The 21,035-nt window shown below is 40.8% G+C and overlaps 2 protein-coding genes across 3 annotated transcripts in view; both read left to right on the top strand.

The window, feature by feature from the left end:
* LOC143913567 (uncharacterized) overlaps nt 1–21,035 on the top strand; it is a 781,442-nt gene that overhangs the window by 97,625 nt on the left and 662,782 nt on the right. The window lies entirely within an intron of this gene.
* Nucleotides 560–20,378, top strand: LOC143913482 (uncharacterized). 2 transcript variants are annotated; one of them, XM_077433314.1, is made up of 5 exons: nt 560–841; nt 17,128–17,336; nt 17,406–17,550; nt 18,502–18,810; nt 18,904–20,378. In XM_077433314.1, the coding sequence occupies exons 2-5, from the start codon at nt 17,149–17,151 to the stop codon at nt 20,374–20,376; spliced, it is 2,115 nt and encodes a 704-aa protein (XP_077289440.1). In that variant the 5' UTR covers nt 560–841; nt 17,128–17,148; the 3' UTR covers nt 20,377–20,378. The 2 variants fall into 2 exon arrangements, with proteins under 2 accessions (XP_077289440.1, XP_077289439.1); XM_077433313.1 differs by lacking the exon at nt 560–841 and having other exon boundaries at nt 16,646–17,336.

Below are 21,035 nucleotides of genomic sequence, written 5' to 3'. Positions count from 1 at the left end.
CACCCGTCACACTAAAACTGGTCACACCCTAAAATCGGTCACGAGAAAACTGGTTGACCGATTTTAGGGTGACGGGTGATCACGTGTGACCGATCTAGAGCGACCGGTTGTCATGTGACCGGTTCACATTTGACTAGTAATCACCGAACCGGCTAGTACAATAGGACATAAATAATTGTCTCTTAACGTCTACATTGCAGTGGTAAAACCGTCTTGCCAGCATATTAGCCCTTACACAAATAGCTCTTCTTTGTCTTTCGATGTCACCGTCATCAGTAGAGGTAGGACCGGAAGCGCGCCGTCTATTGTTCCATTATTGTAAATGCTTTGTAAAAAAAGGTTCGACAAACCTTTAACAATGCATTTACAACATGTGAACAATGAACAGCGCACTCTGGGTCCGCTTTTTAGTCATCAGATATCCCAGATACTTGACTTCCCTAACGGTTTCCCTAAGTTTAGGTGATGTATCGTTTTATTTGCCAGTATTTTTAATATCGTTTTATTAGACAAGCTTAAGTTGGCAGCACTACACACTCACACATATAACCATTATGTTGAGGTTTCGTTTGACGTTTGATTATACTATATGTAGTCACGAGTAGTGGTTGTGTGGCTGGCTGAGTTCATTAGAGAAGCAGAAGTCAAAAGCGTTGTGTTGTCATAGTAGCGAGTCGAGCGTGGTTCTAAACGTCAAAGTACGAATTAAGGTCTGTTCATACCTAGTCGGCACGTACCGACTTCAGCAGGTATCCGGCCGTACGAAAAGTATTCTTTGGTACATTTTGTATGGGTATATTCATACCAACCGTCACGTTTACGCCACGGCAGGCTTACAGCAGTACCCGACATTTTCTGTTCATGCCTTACAGCAACATCCGTCAACATATCGTATCCGTCTTTTTGGCCACCGTGGAGATATACACGCGAATTACGTGCCATGAGTCTACCGATTTGCTGTTTTGGACCAATTATCGATAGTGACAGTTGACAGCTGTTCAATCTTTCGACATGGTTTAGGGACTGACAATGACTTTTTGACAATGCTTCTTTAAATTTTGTAGATTTTTTTGGTGATTTGTGTTTTTATTTCAAATTGGTATCGGTTCATACGGAAATATTTAAAAACATTTTGTCCATCATCCATAAGCTCCTTATACAGTGTCCAAAACTCTCCTTCGGTTTTCTATTTTTTAACATGGGATGCACATCAAAACGCCTCCGTACTTTTTTATTGCCTTCTTGAGCTTCTTCCAACAACAACGCGATTATACATAACTAGTGTTGGGCCCGTTGATTTCAACGGGTGGTTTCGAAAAGGAATTGAAACTCGAATAAAAATAAAGTTAAAGATATTGAATCGACTGGTTTCGGAAAGAAATTGATGCACGAATTACGAAGTGATTACGAATTACGAACTACGTTTTGTGCATCGCCGACCTCCTGCCGCCTTTGCCCCCGATGCCTCCGTCGCTCCGGGGCCTTCGGCCCCAGCGCCGCCGACGCCTCCGGCGCCCCCAGCACCCCCGATGCCTTCGGCACCCCGGGGGCTTTGCCCCCAGCGCCGCCGACGCCTCCGGCGCCCCCAGCCCCCCCGATGCCTTCGGCACCCCGGGGGCTTCGCCCCCGGCGCCGCCAGCGCCCCCGGCAATGAAAAAAATGAAAAAACTGAAAAAATGAAAAAAATAAAAAAAATGAAAAAACTGAAAAAATGAAAAAAATTAAAAAACTGAAAAAATGAAAAAAATTAAAAAACTGAAAAAATGAAAAAAATTAAAAAACTGAAAAAATGAAAAAAATGAAAAAACTGAAAAAATGAAAAAAATGAAAAAACTGAAAAAATGAAAAAAATGAAAAAACTGAAAAAATTAAAAAACTGAAAAAATGAAAAAAATGAAAATTATGAAAAAAATTAAAAAAACTGAAAAAACCTGAAAAAAACTGAAAAATATGAAAAAACTGAAAAATATGAAAAATATGAAAAATATGAAAAAAATGAAAAAAATGAAAAAAAAAAAATTTTTGTTCCCCATACTGGTTGACGGTTGATCGTCCGTCACATATATACAAATCATCATCATCATCATTTACAGCCATTCGCCATCCACTGCTGGATGAAGGCCTCTCCAACACGCTTCCACTCGTCTCTGTTTTGCGCAACACTCATCCATCTCATTCCGCACATTTTCCTAATTTCGTTCACCCATCTTCCTTGCGGTCTTCCTTTTACTCTTTTGCCTTCTCTCGGGTACCATTCAAGCACTTCTTTTGTCCACCTTTCGTCCATCCTCCTAGCTACGTGACCCGCCCATTGCCATTTCAATCTCTTCACTCTATCCACTATGTCCACTACCCTTGTCATATTTCTCACCCACGTGTTCCGCTTCCTGTCTTTCCTCGTTATGCCAAGCATACAGCGTTCCATACTTCTTTGAGTGCATTGGATTTTATTTTGCATCTTGGCGTTCAGCGTCCAAGTTTCACATCCATACGTCATCACTGGCAAAACGCATTGATCAAAGATCCTTTTCTTCAGGCAGAGTGGCATTTTTGATTTAAAAACAGCATTCATCCGTCCAAATGCACTCCACCCTAATTTCATACGTCTCTTTATCTCTTCATTTTTACTACCAGACATGTCAATTATTTGACCTAAATATAAATAATTATTTACTACTTCTACTGGTTTATCATCTAAGGGGATGCTATCAGGCATGCAATAACTATTGAACATTAGTTTAGTCTTATCTACGTTAATTTTTAATCCTACTTTTCTACTTTCCCTGTCCAGCTGTGTTAGTCTGATAAGTAGGTCAGCTGAATCACGAGCTACTAAAACTATATCGTCTGCGAACCGAAGGTGACTCAAAAAGCGACCATTGATGCTTACTCCGGCTGTATCCCAATCCAATTTCCTGAAAACTCCCTCAAGCACCGCATTGAATAACTTGGGCGAGATTGTATCTCCTTGTCTTACTCCTTTTCCTATGCTAAATCTATCTGTACCTGAAAAAATTTTAACCGAAGCTGTGGCATTCTTATATATTGCAGCTAACAGTCCCACATAGGGTTCCGGCACTCCCTGTGTTTTTAGAGCGTTAAGTACTGCATTATGACTAACTGTATCGAAGGCTTTCTCATAATCGACGAAACCTAGGCACAATGGCCGTTGATATTCGTTGGCGCGCTCGATTAGTTCGCCAACTACTTGGAGGTGGTCCATTGTGCTGAAATTTGCCCTAAACCCTGCCTGCTCTATAGGTTGGTTCTCGTCGAGGATATTCTTCAGCCTTTCTGTAATAACCTTCGTGAAGAGCTTGTAGACCGCTGAAAGTAGACTAATGGGTCGGTAGTTCTTGATATCGCTTTTGTCGCCTTTTTTGTGTATTAAAATGATAGTTGCGTTATTCCATCCTTCTGGTATAGCTTGGTTCTGGATGCATTTGCTGAAAAGCCTAGCTAAGATATTAATTAGGGGGGGGCCGCCACATTTTAGTAAGTCAATGGGAATATTATCTTCCCCTGGGGATTTACCGTTCTTTGCAGTTTTTAGCGCGGCCTCTACTTCGCTAGGCAATACTGCAGGAACCCTTTGGCCGTGTGTCGATTCCAGAGCGGGGAATTGGCCGTTGTCGTTCTCGTATAGTTTTGCATAGAACGTGTAAACTCTGTCTATGATTTCTTCTCTATTCCTAATTATTACTCCGCTCTCTGATCTGATTGCGATCATTTGGTTTTTGCCTAAGAAAAGATCCTGTTTGCACTTTTTCAGGCTACGGTTATTCTTAATGGTATTTTCTATTAGCTTGCTGTTAAAATCCCTGACATCCCTGACTATTCTCTTTTTAATTTCCTTATTTACTAGATTGTATTCTTGCTTATTATTATCCCTATCTAAATTCCTTTTATGCTTAATTAGGTTTTTTGTTTCCGCTGAAATTTTGCTTAATTTAATCTGTTTCCTGAATCCACCTAATTTCTTACCTGTTGAGGTTAGAACCGAACTAATTACAGTGTTCAATTCCTCGATGTCTGCTTCTGGGTTTAATTTCCCGTATCGATTTCCAAGTTCGAGTTCGAATTCCTTTTTCCTAGACCTTAGTTGAGCGAAATCTGGAGAGTTACTGCATCCTTTTATTAATTTCCTACGTTCGCAATTTATATTAATGGCCATCTTGGCACGGACTAATCTGTGATCGCTACCTATATCTACTTTACTTAAAACACTAACGTCTTTAACGGAGTGCAGGGCATTTGTTAGGATGAAATCGATCTCGTTTCTGTCTCCTTTAGGACTCTCCCAAGTCCACTTATTGTTGGTGTTTTTCCTGAAAAATGAATTAGTGATAAAGAGCCTGTTGTGTTCTGCGAATTCTATGAGGCGATCGCCTCTGTCGTTTCTTTGGCCGGTACCAAAATTGCCTACTGCTCTTTCAGTATTTGCCTTTTGTCCTATTTTTGCGTTAAAGTCGCCCATGATTATTTTAAAGTGGTGACGGCTATTATCGTATGCGTCCTGTATTTTTTCGTAGAAGTCTTCTATTTCCTCGTCTGGGTGGCTAGATGTGGGGGCGTACACTTGGAAGATTTGACAAGTGTACCTGCTCGAGATTCTTAATACTATATAGCATATACGTTCCGATATGTCGCTTATTTCTATAATATTTCTTTCTATTCTCTTATTGATAAGAAACCCTACTCCTCCTATTCTACCATTTGGTAGCCCTCTCCAGTAGAGACAGTTACCACTTTTTAGGATTATTTGGTTTTGCTGTTTTCGTCTTACTTCACTAAGTCCTATTATATCCCATTTGATATTTTCTAATTCATTCTCTAATGCAAGCACACTTCCTTCACTCGATAACGTTCTTACATTGTACGTGGCTAAATACAGGTTTCTATTAGCTAAGCTATCATCCATCGTCACTCTTACCTTGTTGGAGGTTTGGATATTATTTTTCTCGCATTTATCCAAGATGTGTTGAGAAAAAGGCGGTACTTGAGAGAGATTTCCATTCAAGGAGTGAGTTCTTACCGCCATAGACTCTTCTCTGTGGTCAGCTTTGACAGATAGTCATCCTAGGTATCACTTGGATCACTTATGAGTTATTACATGCCATTTAACAGGGTTACTTTGTAAGTGAAAGTAGTTAGTTATGATAATAATAGATTAGCAATTGTTATACTACTTTTTTACAGATCTTTATCGTGAGACGCCTCTTTGGAGACAACGGATTTATATATGTGAGTGCGGTTTGCAATTTAATATTTTAATAATAAATTTAGTAGAGAATATAAAATTACACGAATTACTTTAATATAAATTAAATATGAAAAAGAACTATTAGACAGTTGGGAAACACCGTTTCTGTTTGCTATTATTCTATTAAGTAAAGTTCGTTAAAAAATTTTGTCTGAAAGCAATTATGTGGAAGATTTATTGCTTCTGTGGGACCGAATTTTGACTGGCGAGCAGGGACCCTTATTTTTTTGTATTCAGGTAGGGAGATGTATCTCGTTCGTATACGCTTTTGTAACTGACACAAAATTAACACAAAATTTTTCGCAATCACTGATATTAAAAACGCTGTTAACGGCCGATCGTCTGTTTATTTTTACACTTAAATTATACTCGGATGCAATTAGTAAAATAAGTGATTAGATGGTTAAATTTTTAGATTAAATTTCATGCAATAGCCGGGTTTAAGCGAGTAATAGCGGGAAGAACGCAGAAGCACGTCTTCCTACATACAAATATACAAATATACATACAAATATTATATACTAGCTGTATTACCCGGCTTCGCTCGGTGTTTATAATATAAACCGCTTAAACATGACTAAGCTAATTTAATTAAAAAAAAAAAAAAATTAAAAAAAAATTTAAAAATTTAAAAAAAAAAATAAAAAAAAAATAAAAAAAAAATAAAAAAAAAAAATAAAAAAAAATAAAAAAAAAATCAAAAAAAATCAAAAAAAAAATCAAAAAAATTTTTTTAAAAAATCAAAAAAAAAAATCAAAATTTTTTTTTGCCTTCTAGGGCTTCGCCCTCGGCGCCCCCCTGAGCCTTTGCCTTCTAGGGCTTCGCCCCTCCACGCCCCATGAGCAATTGCCGTTTAGGGCTTCGCCCCCATGATCAGTTGCCTTTTAGGGCTTCGCCCCTCCGCGCCCCCATGATTAAAAGCCGTCTAGGGCTTCGCCCCCCTAAGTTAATGCCTTTTAGGGCTTCGCCCCCCGCGCCCCAAAGATTAATTGCCGTTTAGGGCTTCGCCCCCCTTAGTTAATGCCTTTTAGGGCTTCGCCCCTCCGCACCCCCATGATTAAATGCCGTCTAGGGCTTCGCCCCCCTTAGTTAATGCCTTTTAGGGCTTCGCCCCCCGCGCCCCCAAGATTAATTGCCGTTTAGGGCTTCGCCCCCCTTAGTTAATGCCTTTTAGGGCTTCGCCCCTCCGCGCCCCCATGATTAAATGCCGTCTAAGGCTTCGCCCCCATGATCAGTTGCCTTTTAGGGCTTCGCCCCCCGCGCCCCCAAGATTAATTGCCGTTTAGGGCTTCGCCCCCCTTAGTTAATGCCTTTTAGGGCTTCGCCCCTCCGCGCCCCCATGATTAAATGCCGTCTAAGGCTTCGCCCCCATGATCAGTTGCCTTTTAGGGCTTCGCCCCTCCGCGCCCCCATGATTAATTGCCGTCTAGGGCTTCGCCCCCCTTAGTTAATGCCTATTAGGGCTTGCGCCCCATGAGGCTGGGCCCCCCGGGCCCCCTTCGGGGCCCCACGGGGCTGCGCCCCTTGTGGCGCCCCCTTTTGAGCCCCATGGGGCTGCGCCCCATGAGGCTGGGCCCCCCGGGCCCCCTTCGGGGCCCCACGGGGCTGCGCCCCTTGTGGCGCCCCCTTTTGAGCCCCATGGGGCTGCGCCCCATGAGGCTGGGCCCCCCGCGCCCCCTTCGGGGCTTCACGGGGCTGCGCCCCTTGTGGCGCCCCCTTTTGAGCCCCATGGGGCTGCGCCCCATGAGGCTGGGCCCCACGGGGCTGGGCCCCACGGGGCTGCGCCCCTTGTGGCGCCCCCTTTTGATCCCCATGGGGCTGCGCCCCATGAGGCTGGGCCCCACGGGGCTGCGCCCCTTGTGGCGCCCCCTTTTGATCCCCATGGGGCTGCGCCCCATGAGGCTGGGCCCCACGGGGCTGCGCCCCTTGTGGCGCCCCCTTTTGATCCCCATGGGGCTGCGCCCCATGAGGCTGGGGCCCCACGGGGCTGCGCCCCTTGTGGCGCCCCTGGCGGGGCCCCATTAAACTACTCGCCTTGCGCCCCCGCGGGGGTGAATCCATTGAATCGAAAAAAACAAATCGGCGCCCATGGATCGAAAAAAAAAAAAATTTAATTAAAAATTTAATTAAAAAAAAAAAAAATTAAAAAAAAATTTTAAAAATTTAAAAAAAAAATCAAAAAAAAATAATTAAATAAAATAAAAAAAAAATCAAAAAAAAATAAAAAAAAAAATCAAAAAAAATTTTTTTTGCCTTCTAGGGCTTCGCCCTCGGCGTCCCCCTGAGCCTTTGCCTTCTAGGGCTTCGCCCCTCCACGCCCCCATGAGCAATTGCCGTTTAGGGCTTCGCCCCCATGATCAGTTGCCTTTTAGGGCTTCGCCCCTCCGCGCTCCCATGATTAATTGCCGTCTAGGGCTTCGCCCCCCTTAGTAAATGCCTATTAGGGCTTCGCCCCTCCGCGCCCCCATGATTAAATGCCGTCTAGGGCTTCGCCCCCCTTAGTTAATGCCTTTTAGGGCTTCGCCCCTCCGCGCCCCCATGATTAACTGCCGTTTAGGGCTTCGCCCCCCTTAGCTAATGCCTTTTGGGGCTTCGCCCCTCCGCGCCATCATGATTAAATGCCGTCTAGGGCTTCGCCCCCATGATCAGTTGCCGATAAGGGCTTCGCCCCTCCACGTCCCCATGGTTAATTTCCGTCTAGGGCTTCGCCCCTCCGCGCCCCCATGATTAAATTCCGTCTAGGGCTTCGCCCCCCTTATTTAATGCCTATTAGGACTTCGCCCCTCCACGCCCCCATGATTGAATGCCGTCTAGGGCTTCGCCCCCCTTAGTTAATGCCTATTAGGGCTTCGCCCCTCCGCGCCCCCATGATTGAATGCCGTCTAGGGCTTCGCCCCCCTTAGTCAATGCCTCTTAGGGCTTCGCCCCTCCGTGCCCCCATGATTGAATGCCGTCTAGGGCTTCGCCCCCCTTAGTTAATGCCTTTTAGGGCTTCGCCCCTCCGCCCCCATGATTTAATGCCGTCTAAGGCTTCGCCCCCATGATCAGTTGCCGTTTAGGGCTTCGCCTCATAATTAAAAATTTAATTAAAAAAAAAAAAATTAAAAAAAAATTTTAAAAATTTAAAAAAAAAATCAAAAAAAATCAAAAAAAAATAATTAAATAAAATAAAAAAAAAATCAAAAAAAAATCAAAAAAAAAATCAAAAAAAATTTTTTTTGCCTTCTAGGGCTTCGCCCTCGGCGTCCCCCTGAGCCTTTGCCTTCTAGGGCTTCGCCCCTCCACGCCCCCATGAGCAATTGCCGTTTAGGGCTTCGCCCCCATGATCAGTTGCCTTTTAGGGCTTCGCCCCTCCGCGCTCCCATGATTAAATGCCGTCTAGGGCTTCGCCCCCCTTAGTTAATGCCTTTTAGGGCTTCGCCCCTCCACGTCCCCATGGTTAATTGCCGTCTAGGGCTTCGCCCCCCTTAGTAAATGCCTATTAGGGCTTCGCCCCTCCGCGCCCCCATGATTAAATGCCGTCTAGGGCTTCGCCCCCCTTAGTTAATGCCTTTTAGGGCTTCGCCCCTCCGCGCCCCCATGATTAACTGCCGTTTAGGGCTTCGCCCCCCTTAGCTAATGCCTTTTGGGGCTTCGCCCCTCCGCGCCATCATGATTAAATGCCGTCTAGGGCTTCGCCCCCATGATCAGTTGCCGATAAGGGCTTCGCCCCTCCACGTCCCCATGGTTAATTTCCGTCTAGGGCTTCGCCCCTCCGCGCCCCCATGATTAAATTCCGTCTAGGGCTTCGCCCCCCTTATTTAATGCCTATTAGGACTTCGCCCCTCCACGCCCCCATGATTGAATGCCGTCTAGGGCTTCGCCCCCCTTAGTTAATGCCTATTAGGGCTTCGCCCCTCCGCGCCCCCATGATTGAATGCCGTCTAGGGCTTCGCCCCCCTTAGTCAATGCCTCTTAGGGCTTCGCCCCTCCGTGCCCCCATGATTGAATGCCGTCTAGGGCTTCGCCCCCCTTAGTTAATGCCTTTTAGGGCTTCGCCCCTCCGCCCCCATGATTTAATGCCGTCTAAGGCTTCGCCCCCATGATCAGTTGCCGTTTAGGGCTTCGCCTCATAAGGCTGCGCCCCATGGGGCTTCGCCCCATGAGGCTGCGCCTCCCTGCGCCCCCTCCGGGGCCCCATGGGGCTGCGCCCCATGAGGCTGCGCTCCCTTGCGCCCCCTTCGGGGCCCCATGCGGCTAAGCTCCATAAGGCGGCGCCCCATAAGGCTGCGCCCCATAAGACAGCGCCCCATAAGGCGGCGCCCCATAAGGCAGCGCCCCATAAGGCGGCGCCCCATGAGGCTGCGCCCCCTGCGCCCCATGAGGCTGCGCCCCCTTCGGGGCCCCATGCGGCTAAGCTCCATAAGGCGGCGCCCCATAAGGCTGCGCCCCTAAGGCTGCGCCCCATAAGACAGCACCCCATAAGGCTGCGCCCCATAAGACTGCGCCCCATAAGGTTGCGCCCCATAAGGCTGCGGCCGATAAGGCTGTGCCCCATAAAGCTGCGCCCCCTTTTGAGCCGCATGGGGCTGCGCCCCATGAGGCTGGGCCCCACGGGGCTGCGCCCCTTGTGGCGCCCCTGGCGGGGCCCCATGAAACTACTCGCCTTGCGCCCCCGCGGGGGTGAATCCATTGAATCGAAAAAAACAAATCGGCGCCCATGGATCGAAAAAAAAAAAAATCGAATCACGTGTTCGATGACGTCACCGATCTACGGACGACGACGACGACCAAGGATACATACATACATATATACAAAGTCTCTTTCCAAATTATAGATTTCCAAATTATAGATTAGATATAAAAACGGACTGTCGCTAAATATATTTGTATATTTGTATATTTGTATATTTTCGAAACATTTTCGCTGACTTGTATTCTGACGCGTAGCTATGAATGCAAATGAATAGTATTTTAATAATTCCAATTTCATACATATGCATTTTGTACAATGCTGAAGCAAACTTTTAATAATGTCATTAGAATTTTTCCTTTTTACACTTTTGATATTAGTGATATTATCACATAAGCCAAATTTGCTTTGCAGAATTACATTCATCTTTTTACATGATTAATTTATATTATATATTAGCGTGTTTTTGTTGGTGTACCAAATTATACTTGTCTGGTGTTTACACATTGTCAAATTGCCCTTTTTCACGTGTGCTAAATCGACCTTATACGTTTTTCCAACTCCTGCTTCACTTGGTACTTCATAATAATCATCATCCATTATAACAATCGTGTATTTATTTAAAAAGCCAGCTTTTTACTTTATCTATCTACATACATACGTAGTAACAATATATGAATTTCATGTAAAAATTCGATATTTTGACTGATTTGAACTCGGAATCGACAACTGATTACTTTTGCGTGATTAGAAAGTATGTTGATGATAGCATTTGGAAGTCCTCGTATGAATGACATGTTAATAAATAAAAAAATAATAAATTTAATAATTCAGGGGTAAGAAATTTGTATTTTTGGTTAGAACCTGCAAACCTGAACTGGTGTAGAACTTCTGTATTATTGAAAAACTGAAATGAGTGAGTTTCCCTCAACAAGCGCTCAAACGTGTATCGATAATGTTCTCATAACCAGTACATGTGTCGGTAAATGGATTATTTCGCAAATTGAAATCGCGCACACGATAATCGTAGCCGCGAATACGGAATATCTGGCACTAGTTCGCCCGGGTAACTCTCGATGAATGGAATTTTTGGGTTGCAGATGTTCAGTGATCGAGAGATCGATTTAGTGAGGTGTGCAAGATCGCTTTGTGCATGTATGCGTCATTATTGCATTTTGTTTTTGATACGTCTTATATTCCTCAAATATGAACATATATAGATAAAGTCATGGGCTGGTTACGACTGCGTGTCTTCATTTAAATATCCAGCTTTTTTAATATCAAACTGTAAATGAAGATTGCTCATCTATTCTTCCGTGGGCAAAATCCAAGTATACATACATTCATAAAATGTCTCCTTGTCAGTGTAAATTGAATCAATTAGGGATACAGAATTGCAGGGTTTATACATATAATATCTTAAAATTATTTGGAAGTATGTAAATGTTATCGAATTGGACTTTTTTAACAATGGTCCATTTCTTGTCTTCATTCTTTGCATAATATATTTTCTTGAATAAATTAACTAAATTTGGCTAATCCAATGGTTAAATAAAATTTAGTTTCTCAAAATCACCTTCATAAAGATTGCCATGTATATACATATGTAGGTGATTATTTTTTTTTATTTTTGCTTATAATAATTTTTATTTTTGCTTATAAGTACGAATCAGAAATTACAATATGTGATATATGTATAATATATTACAACACGTTTCTTCTTTGAAAGTTTTTATTTTTTATTAATGTATTTATTCTTGTACATGTCTTTTTTGCATTAAATTTATGATTTTTTTCTCATGCTATTGTTTTAATAAAACAAAAAGGTTTTTTTATTTGGTACCACCTTCTTTATATTATAAACTAGTGATTTTACCCGGCTTCGCTCGGCATTTGTAATATAAACCGCTTAAACATGGCTAATCTAATAGTAAAAAATTTATTAGATTTATTTAAATTTATTTGAATATTCATTTTTTCTTTTTATTCAATTTAACGTCACAGATTTTACGAACCAAAACTTACATACATACATACACTTCCGGTTTATTAAATGTAATTATTTTTTTTTATTTTCATATTGATACAATAATTATACTTAAATTTTGTTGTGAAGGACACATATTTAAAGGATCGAAAAAAATAATGGAAGAAAAATTAAACACGTGTAATTGTATATATAACTTGACATTCAGTTTATAATTGTAAATATGAAATGTCAGTTTAACACGCTGAAAAGTTTCCGAGAAAAACAAAAAAAAAACCTCAATTTTCTAGAGTAAAAGTAGGGGTGTCATTTCAGCTTTTCCCAGGCGGGTTAAATTTTTTTACTAGTAAGGAATGACTTTCTAGGGGGTGGGGTGTATTATATTAAAAAAAATGAAAATCTTTCAAATCAAGACAAACAACAAAACAAAATATATTTGGAAGTTAACATTTTTTTCTGGGAAAAAATCGTTTTTATACCTGACACTGTTTTAAAGAATTTCAATATTCTATTTTTGTTGGTTTAGTATTTTAATTCAAATTCATAATAATACATTAAGAGGGCTGGACACCAGCGCCTTGTCCATACAAACGTATTACACTTCTCCCTTCCTTAATTATGACACTAGAGAACTTATTTTTTAATATGCTATGGATATATCCACCATAGGCATGTTTTTGTGGTTTCATTTTTTTGATTAGTTATTTTTTATAGGAGCTAGGAGCCTCCAAACATCTATAAAATCGCCTCTGTTTTACACCCACGAAAAGAGTCCAGCGTGCTTATTTAACGGTTGATTTTTAAAAAAATACGAGCACACAAACATAGAAAATATCTTTCTCATACCGATGATGATTTTTTTCTTAAATTGGTCCAGTTTCGGAGGAGAAAACTGGAGAATACGAAACCTCGATTTTGTCGATTTAAAATAGTGTAACGCGACGTTCTCACGAGTGTCCCTTCAGTTGGTAGCGGTAGTAACCTTTAGGTTGGCACCAGTTACTTTACCGCGCCAAACACCATACCCCTCTCGAGAGGTGGCGAGACGCGCTCTCTCTACATCCAGCCGTCAGCCGGGACGGACCTCCCTCCAGCATCTCCGCCGAGCGTCTTCAGAGACGCCCAGAGATCGCCATCTTGTGTCCACACGAGGCAGTACGGAGTTTGTCTCCTGCCTCCCCCCTCCCGCTGCTGAGACCAGACCGCAGAGCCAGCTTCCGGTGAAGCTGTTATCAACGCAGACGACTTGCAGTCAGGAACCTCCCCGACTATATACACATATATAGCTATCCCAAGGTTAGTCCACGTTTCCACCTAACTTGACTCTTGGAAGAATAACGACGTATCACGCCCTCTGCATAAAGACGCGCGTAAATCCGTTCATTACAATAGGTATTATCTGGTCGAAGCGCAACTGTCGCATTCACTCAATATATATATAGGATCCGGATGTGAAGGATTCCAAGTGAAACGCAGATTAAGTCAGAACTATGTATTTATTAACACATCTCTTCGGGCTTGCTCTCCAACAAGTGACCATAACAACACGCATCCGGTCTCAGTTTGACCAACCACACATACGGCTCGGCTCGTTTAAAAATCATTTCTACATATATATCGAAGAAAGGAAGGGCAACAAAATGAAGGTTTCGGGTATACAGCCCTCTTAAGAAACGGGGATAATCCCGTTCATATCTAGGCGGGGGCGGCTGCCCTCCCCCCCCAAATGACGCCACTGATAAAAAAATTTCGAACAAAATCCGACAACCGGAAGAAAAACTTTTGTCTTGTGTAAGTTTCCCTACATTTGCACTCTAAAATGCTCACACAATCGGAATGTTGTTGAATTTTGAATTTTGTTTTGTGACCTTTTTATATTCCTTAAACACATAGATAAAGTCATGGGTTGGTCACATCCGAATTTTTAAAATAATTTTACTATTAATTTTATTGATAAAAATATATAAATAAAAAAATGATTAAAAGAAATAGTTAAAATTCATATGCACTCATTTTTTTAATATAGTACATCCCCCCCCTGGATATTCCTTAATGGTCAAAAATTTTGCCCCCCTTGGAAAAGCTGAAATGACGCCCCTGCTGTTCTATATCCTGATCGGTCAGCAAATATTCAATTTGATTTCTACCCAAAGAGACGCTATCTCACAACGCACATAGTAAAAGAGTGATATACGATACTAGCTTCCGCCAATCACTAGCAGGCTTTGGTTTTCGCACACTACCATACTTCGAGTACACGCATTCTTTCGGTTTATTAAGCGGGCTCTTCACTCGCATCGTGTGCGGCCGCGAACACCGTGTGTGTCAGTCGAAATGTGAGTGTGTGCGTTTCGCGCGTTGATTTCACTCGTTATGGCGTTCCCCGTTTTTGTCCCACGAGAGAGGGTTCCCGAACGTTCACGAACGCATCCAACGCGTGTTCGCGAGTTGGATGCGTTCGAGACGCGGTAACGAGTTGTTGTGTCTCTCTGAAACAAACTTATTAAATATATACGCGTCTATAATAATACAAAAAGTATTATTATAGACGCGCGGAGCCGGCGCAGTGTTCTGTTGAACGAATCGTTGTTCCCCGTTTTTGGCGGGGAACTTCGAAACTACAACATTTCCAGTGGCGTAGCTACCATTGTGCATAATGATTCAAAGCATACGGCCCATGCTCGATATGAAACAATTTCACCGTGCACAACTGCTATACAGTGGTGCTCTGCTATTTGTTATCGGTGAACAGACGGTTTGTGAAAGAGATGGTTGCATACGTAATGGCACTAGCGTATCCAGAAAATGGTCAAGGTGGGGGCCATTTTAGAATTGATATTGGCCTAATTGAAAATAATAAATGAAAAAAATCGGATGTAACCAACTCATGACTGTATCTATGTATTTGAGGAATATAAGAAGGTCACAAAACAAAATTCGATAATTAAACATACACATTATGATTATGAAAGCATTTTCGATACAATTTGAGAGCAAATGTATGGAAACTTACATAAGATAAAAGTTCTACTTCCGGTTATCGGATTTTGTTCAAAATTGTTTTATTAGTTAAAATCATTATACATACTAATAATACGTCGTATCGATAAGAATTTCAGTAACCGATACTAAGTTTCAGTTCGATAGGACTAACGTTGTTCAAAAAATCACCAAAATACACCTACACACAGGTGCACAGACATTTTTTCTAGATCATGAAAACGTGATCAGTGATCGATTCTGAGTTCGAATCAGTTAAAATCTCGAGCTCTCGAGTAAATTGTGAGAATTTGAACAGCACGAACGGTTACTTCCGTTTAGCATTAAACTTAGCCCCCCTATCTGAAAGGGTAGTGCAGATATGCAAAAACAATAAGGGGAATTTGGAACTAAAATATATTCGTAAAAATATAAATATATTGTGAATAATATGCATATTTAAAGATAAAAAATCAAAATTATATATGAAATTGAATTCATCCAAGGTGGGTGCCATGGCACCCATGGCACCCTTCTTGGATCCGCCAGTGCGTAATGGCATAGTAAACGAGATCTTGGTGAACAGACGGGGTGAGAAAGAGATGTCCGTATACGTAATGCCTGGAGCGCAACCTCGAGTTGTCAGGTGACCGTGCGACAGGCCTAAATGCTCGAGCAGCCGCTAATGGTCCGTACGCACCAAACCAACGACGATTTTGGGCCAACTTTTAAAACCAGTAGCATACAAAATATCGAAATAAAAATTAAATTAAAAAATTGAAATTAAATATCAAAATTAAGCTAAAGAGCGAGATTGAGCTAAAATTAGATCATCGTTGATGTTTTGAATTACAACAATGTTTTGAATTACGACGATACGCATTACAACCAGAGAAATATTATAATTTCTCTGATTACGAGCGAAAAAAACCTTGTTGTTATTTCTTATTAAAAGTCGTCACGACATACTACTGTGTTTCCGCCGTCGATGAAACATTTAACAAAAAAAATGTCGGTGATTTGTCAAAGGGTTTTTTTTTTTTCGTCGAAATAAAATTAATAATCACACATTATCCGATAAATTTTACCTCTGAGATGGATTTAATTATTTGATTTATTTCGACGAGAGAAACAATTGAAGACATTATCCGATAAATTTTACCTCTGAAATGATTTAATTAATTGATTTATTTCGACGAGAGAAACAATTGAAGACTAAAAAAAATTTCCTTTGATAAAACCGACAACGTCTCGGGTTGAAACCATCACTCGGTCACCCATACTAACACATGATATATGCTCAGTAACTGCGCATTACGGGGAAGTAAAAATAATAATTCTTTGATTTTTTTTCGATCTTAGTGCGTATCTTCGTAAGTCAAAACATCTTCGACAAACAAAAGTCGAGGATTACCTGTATGTGATTGTTGATGATCTAATTTTAGGTCAATCTCGAAAATTTATTTAAATTGGGCATGTTCTGTTTTAACTTTCAATATTTTATTTTAATTTTAATATATTGATTATAATTTTATTTTGATATTTGAATTTAATTTTAATATAATAATAATAGTTTTAATTTTGAGATTTAATTTCAATTTTTAAATTTAATTTTTATTTCGATATTTTGTACGCTACTGGTTTTATCCTGCTGGTTAAAACGTTGGCCCAAAATCGTCGTTGGTTTGGTCCGTACGCAGCATGTGACCAGTTTTAGCGTATGACCAATTTTCTCGTGACCAGTTTTAGCGTGTGACCAGTTTTCTCGTGACCAGTTTTAGCGTGTGACCAGTTTTAGCGTGTGACCAGTTTTAGCGTGACGGATGATCACGAGTGACCGATCTAGAGCGACCAGTTGTCCTGTGACAGGTTCACATTTGACTAGTAATCACCGAACCGAACAGACGGGGTGAGAAAGAGATGGCCGTATACGTAATGCCTGGAGCGCATCCTCGAGTTGTCAGGTAACCGTGCGACAGGCCTAAATGCTCGAGCAGCCGCTAAGGGGTGCCACGAGCGAAGCCGACCAGAGCAACAGCGCGATTAGGTGGGGGGGTCGTAGGCCCGCCCTCACACGCACGCTCACTAATCCTTGCGCAGCTACCGCAAAATTGGGTCCCACTGGCCTCCATACACCCCCCACCCCCACCACTGTGGCTTTCACTGTCTCACTGGGGGTGTGAGTTCTGCTTTACTTTGTTCGACGCAGAAAAGTTTCTTGTCAGTCGTTTACGCGGCCTTTCGCCATGTCCATTTGTTTCCCCGAAGAATACCGCCACAGGGTTGAAAGCGATGACGGCAAAATCATCAAAATGTATGCAGCCATGAAGAGCATTGACGAATGTAAGGACTGGATTCATACATTTTCCATGCTCCACTCCACTCAATGGATTTCACGCAAGTGTGGAAAAAACCAGAAGGGTGAAGTTAGCAGGTTAGACCGTTTCAATATTGTTTCAATAATATCAACTTCAATTTTTGATATCTACGTTTTACTTTTTAGGATAACGTACGTTTGTCACCACAGTTCTCACAAAAAATCAAAAAATCCAACAATTAAAACGAAAAATTTGAACTGTGGTGCATATATAAAAATGAACATAAAAAATGTGAATGCAGACTCAAAAAGAAGACATCTCCATATAAGGGTGAGCTGAACATTTTTTTCTTTTACATTTACATTAAATTTTGAATTTGTTAGTGACGAGTAGTAGTTTCTGTACATCTTTTTCTTCCTAGTTTGCTTATAAAGCGTCGTGGTCATTTGTATTATTTGGAATCCGGTGAACCAGACCATTAGCTCTTTAATTTGGTCCTTTGGAGAACGTCCTTTCTCTAGTGTTCCGGTGACTATCAGCTTCTCTAGATTCACCATCTTCTTCCTGGTGATATGCCCAAAGTATGACAGAATCCTTTTCTTACATGTTGTGGAGAGTCTCTCTGGAACTTCAGCTCTTTGTGGATGGAGGTTTTCGTGCGTCTTGTGGTCCATGGAATACACGGCATCCGCCTCCGGGACCACACTTCAAAACATCTTTGATGTCCTTTTCACTCTTTTTAAGCATCCATCTATCGACTCCAGATAATGCAATGGATACCCATTCATCGCAGACATATCTGTATATATATGTACATATATAATTTATTCAGTGAGGCAATCAATGGGTTGAAATATTAATAAATAACTTATGGTGGTCGGTGAAGCAGTTCCATCCATCGAATATTATGATGATGAATAGAAGTGAGGAGTGGCGGCAGCAATAATAAAATTCGATGACAGAGAGATGATAACATAGGGAGACTGCTCTCATCCTGAGAATGGGCTGAAAGTGAGGCATGTTCCACAAACCTACGAATAGGGGATAGAGCACAGTAACAGTTGTTGTATTGAACTCTCATCCTCGTCAATGTATCTTGCCTGCAACTCGACCACAGTTCTCCGATGTATGAACTGATGCAAAAAGGCAAAAATAATTGTCTCTTCACATCATATTTGTCACGAGTTATTAACACAAGCAAACTTAATAGGATAGAACATTAGAAAAAAGTCAACATTTAATAGTGTTATTGTTATCAACATAAAACCTTTTTTATTTCAGGAAGATTTGACGACAGTTATAACGATATGCAACAACCATTCACATTCCACAAATTCTGCCGAAGCACTAGGCTATTTAAGACCAGTGTCTTCACGACAATCTGAATTTCTTATTTACTTTGATAATAAAAAACTTCCATTGGAGGCCTGTAATCACCATAAGAAAATTATGGCTTTGAGGCTCAAAGGTGAGCCAGATCTGGCGAATTCCCGATTTTTCCCTAAATACAGGACCGTCAAAAGCTGGTACCAATCTTGGTACAGGGCGAATTTTGGGTCAAGCCGACTTACTGGGGCAGTTTTAATTAAGGTCAGATTTTAATATTCCATTCCTTGGAACTTACTCCTCGTGAAAATAAAACTTACCGATATATCTAATTAGAATTTTTCTTTATGTTTTCAGAAATTGGAAGAAAATGTCAAGATGGCAACTTATGTAGAGAAGGGCGTCATCGTTAAAACGCGAATAGAGCCTTTTTCCATCGTTGTCATTACTCCGTTGATGAGAAGGGCTCACAAGTTGCCGTGCGCTAAGGATATTGTGTTTGTAGATAGCACGGCATCTTGTGACGCACAAAGGCACAGCATCACTTTTGTTCTTACAATGAGTCCCGGTGGTGCTGTGCCTTTGGCCGTTCTCATCTCTGAAGGCCAAACCGAAGAAGAATATACTTCGTTATTTTCTTTGTTAAAAGAAGCCGTCGGCGAGTTTGGCTTCGGTGGATTGGGCTCGCCGTGCTGTTTCATGACAGATGAGAGTGAAGTACAACGAAAATCTCTGGGTAGCGTTTTTCCCAATGCAAAGTTGTTGCTATGCATCTTTCACATCGGGCAATCGATTTGGAAGTGGCTTTGTGACTCGGAAAACGACATTTTAACAGAAGACAGGCCAATATTATTTAATTTATTTAGAAAAATTTACCACGCAACGAATAAAACTCAGAATCTTGAAGCCTTCGATACGGCAACGAGAGATATAATATCATTGAAATATTCTGATTGGAATATATACATTTCCAAATATTGGGAGATGAGAAAACTTTGGTGTTTAGCATTCAGTGATGATAGAATATCAAACAACTATTCTGAAATGACAATCAGAATATACAAAGATGTTATCTTACAAAGGTATAAATCCTACAATGCTGTTTCCCTAATTGAGTCAATTTGCACTGACATAGAGACATATTATGTTGATAAGTACTTGGATTTTTTCCACGGAAGAATAGAAATGAGCAATCTACATTTACAGTTTGAAATTAAAAAAGCTGGATATTTAAATGAAGACACGATTGTCATAATGGATGATGATTATTATGAAGTACCGAGCGAGAACCAAGTTGGAAAAACGTATAAGGTCGATTTAGCACTCGGGTATTGCACATGCGAAGAAGGACAATTTGGCAGTCTGTGTAAACACCAAACTGGTGTATACCTATTAAATTTAAAAGAAAACGAAGAAAATACCTTAGAAAACAGGTATTTATTGGCTCACCTATCGTTAGGTGAGGATATTTCTGAAATAGAATTCCTCAGACCGCTAGGTTCTCCAATAAGTAGTCCAGAAATTGATCTAACTACAGATATTGTGGAAGACAGAACATCTGAAATTGATATAATTGAAGAAGAAGACGAAGACAATGGCAAAGAATCCAAAGTAGAAGTTTATGTGAAAATTTTAGAGGCATTTAAGTCCAAACTTTTCGCCAAAGATGTTCCTGTGAAAGAATTACATTTAATATTAGAGAATTTGGATAGAAAAGCACCAGATCAATTCTACAAATGGCTTGGTCAACCTGATAAACAGTCTGAGAGTATTTCGGAGGATGAACCTAAAAGAAAAAAGAAAAAGAAGGATTTGGGGGAAAGTGATTGAAACACGCCACATAAACATGCTAAGTCACACTACATAAGTTTTCATTTTGAAAAATGAATAATACACTTATAAACTACTCTCCAATATGTGGATCTGATTGCTTTTGAATATTTCCATCAGTCTTAATCATTCTTGTTGAATTAATATTTCATTTTTTGGTCCATTTCCAAATTTAAAATGTTGTGGATGTATTGGAAAAAACGTTACTACAAGATTTGATGTACATATTTTACTTTGTTGTCATATTTTAGTTGGACGTAACTCTGCAACGTAGACTCTACCCAAATGAATAGTATTTTAATAATTCCAATTTCATACATATGCATTTTGTACAATGCTGAAGCAAACTTTTAATAATGTCATTAGAATTTTTCCTTTTTACATACCTCCTTTACGTTTCACTTACGATTACAATTCAGGAAGTTTGCCTCTTATCCGATTGTTTTCATACTTTGCCATATTGCTCATTTTGGTCATCAATATAAGTAAATGGATCCTCCGCCATTACGATAGAGTTAAAATATCGTTTCAGAAGCTTTTCAAGTCCGAAAATTTTTGATCTCGGTGACGTTTGGTAGACATTAATTGTATACATAGATGCCGGTAGCAAAAAAAAATTATTGGTGTTCAAAATAATAATTTTATATACAAATTATAGA

The sequence above is a fragment of the Arctopsyche grandis genome, chromosome 6, assembly GCF_051622035.1.
Source record: "Arctopsyche grandis isolate Sample6627 chromosome 6, ASM5162203v2, whole genome shotgun sequence".
NCBI classification, from domain to species: domain Eukaryota; kingdom Metazoa; phylum Arthropoda; class Insecta; order Trichoptera; family Hydropsychidae; genus Arctopsyche; species Arctopsyche grandis.
This window is presented reverse-complemented; position numbering and strand designations above follow the sequence as displayed.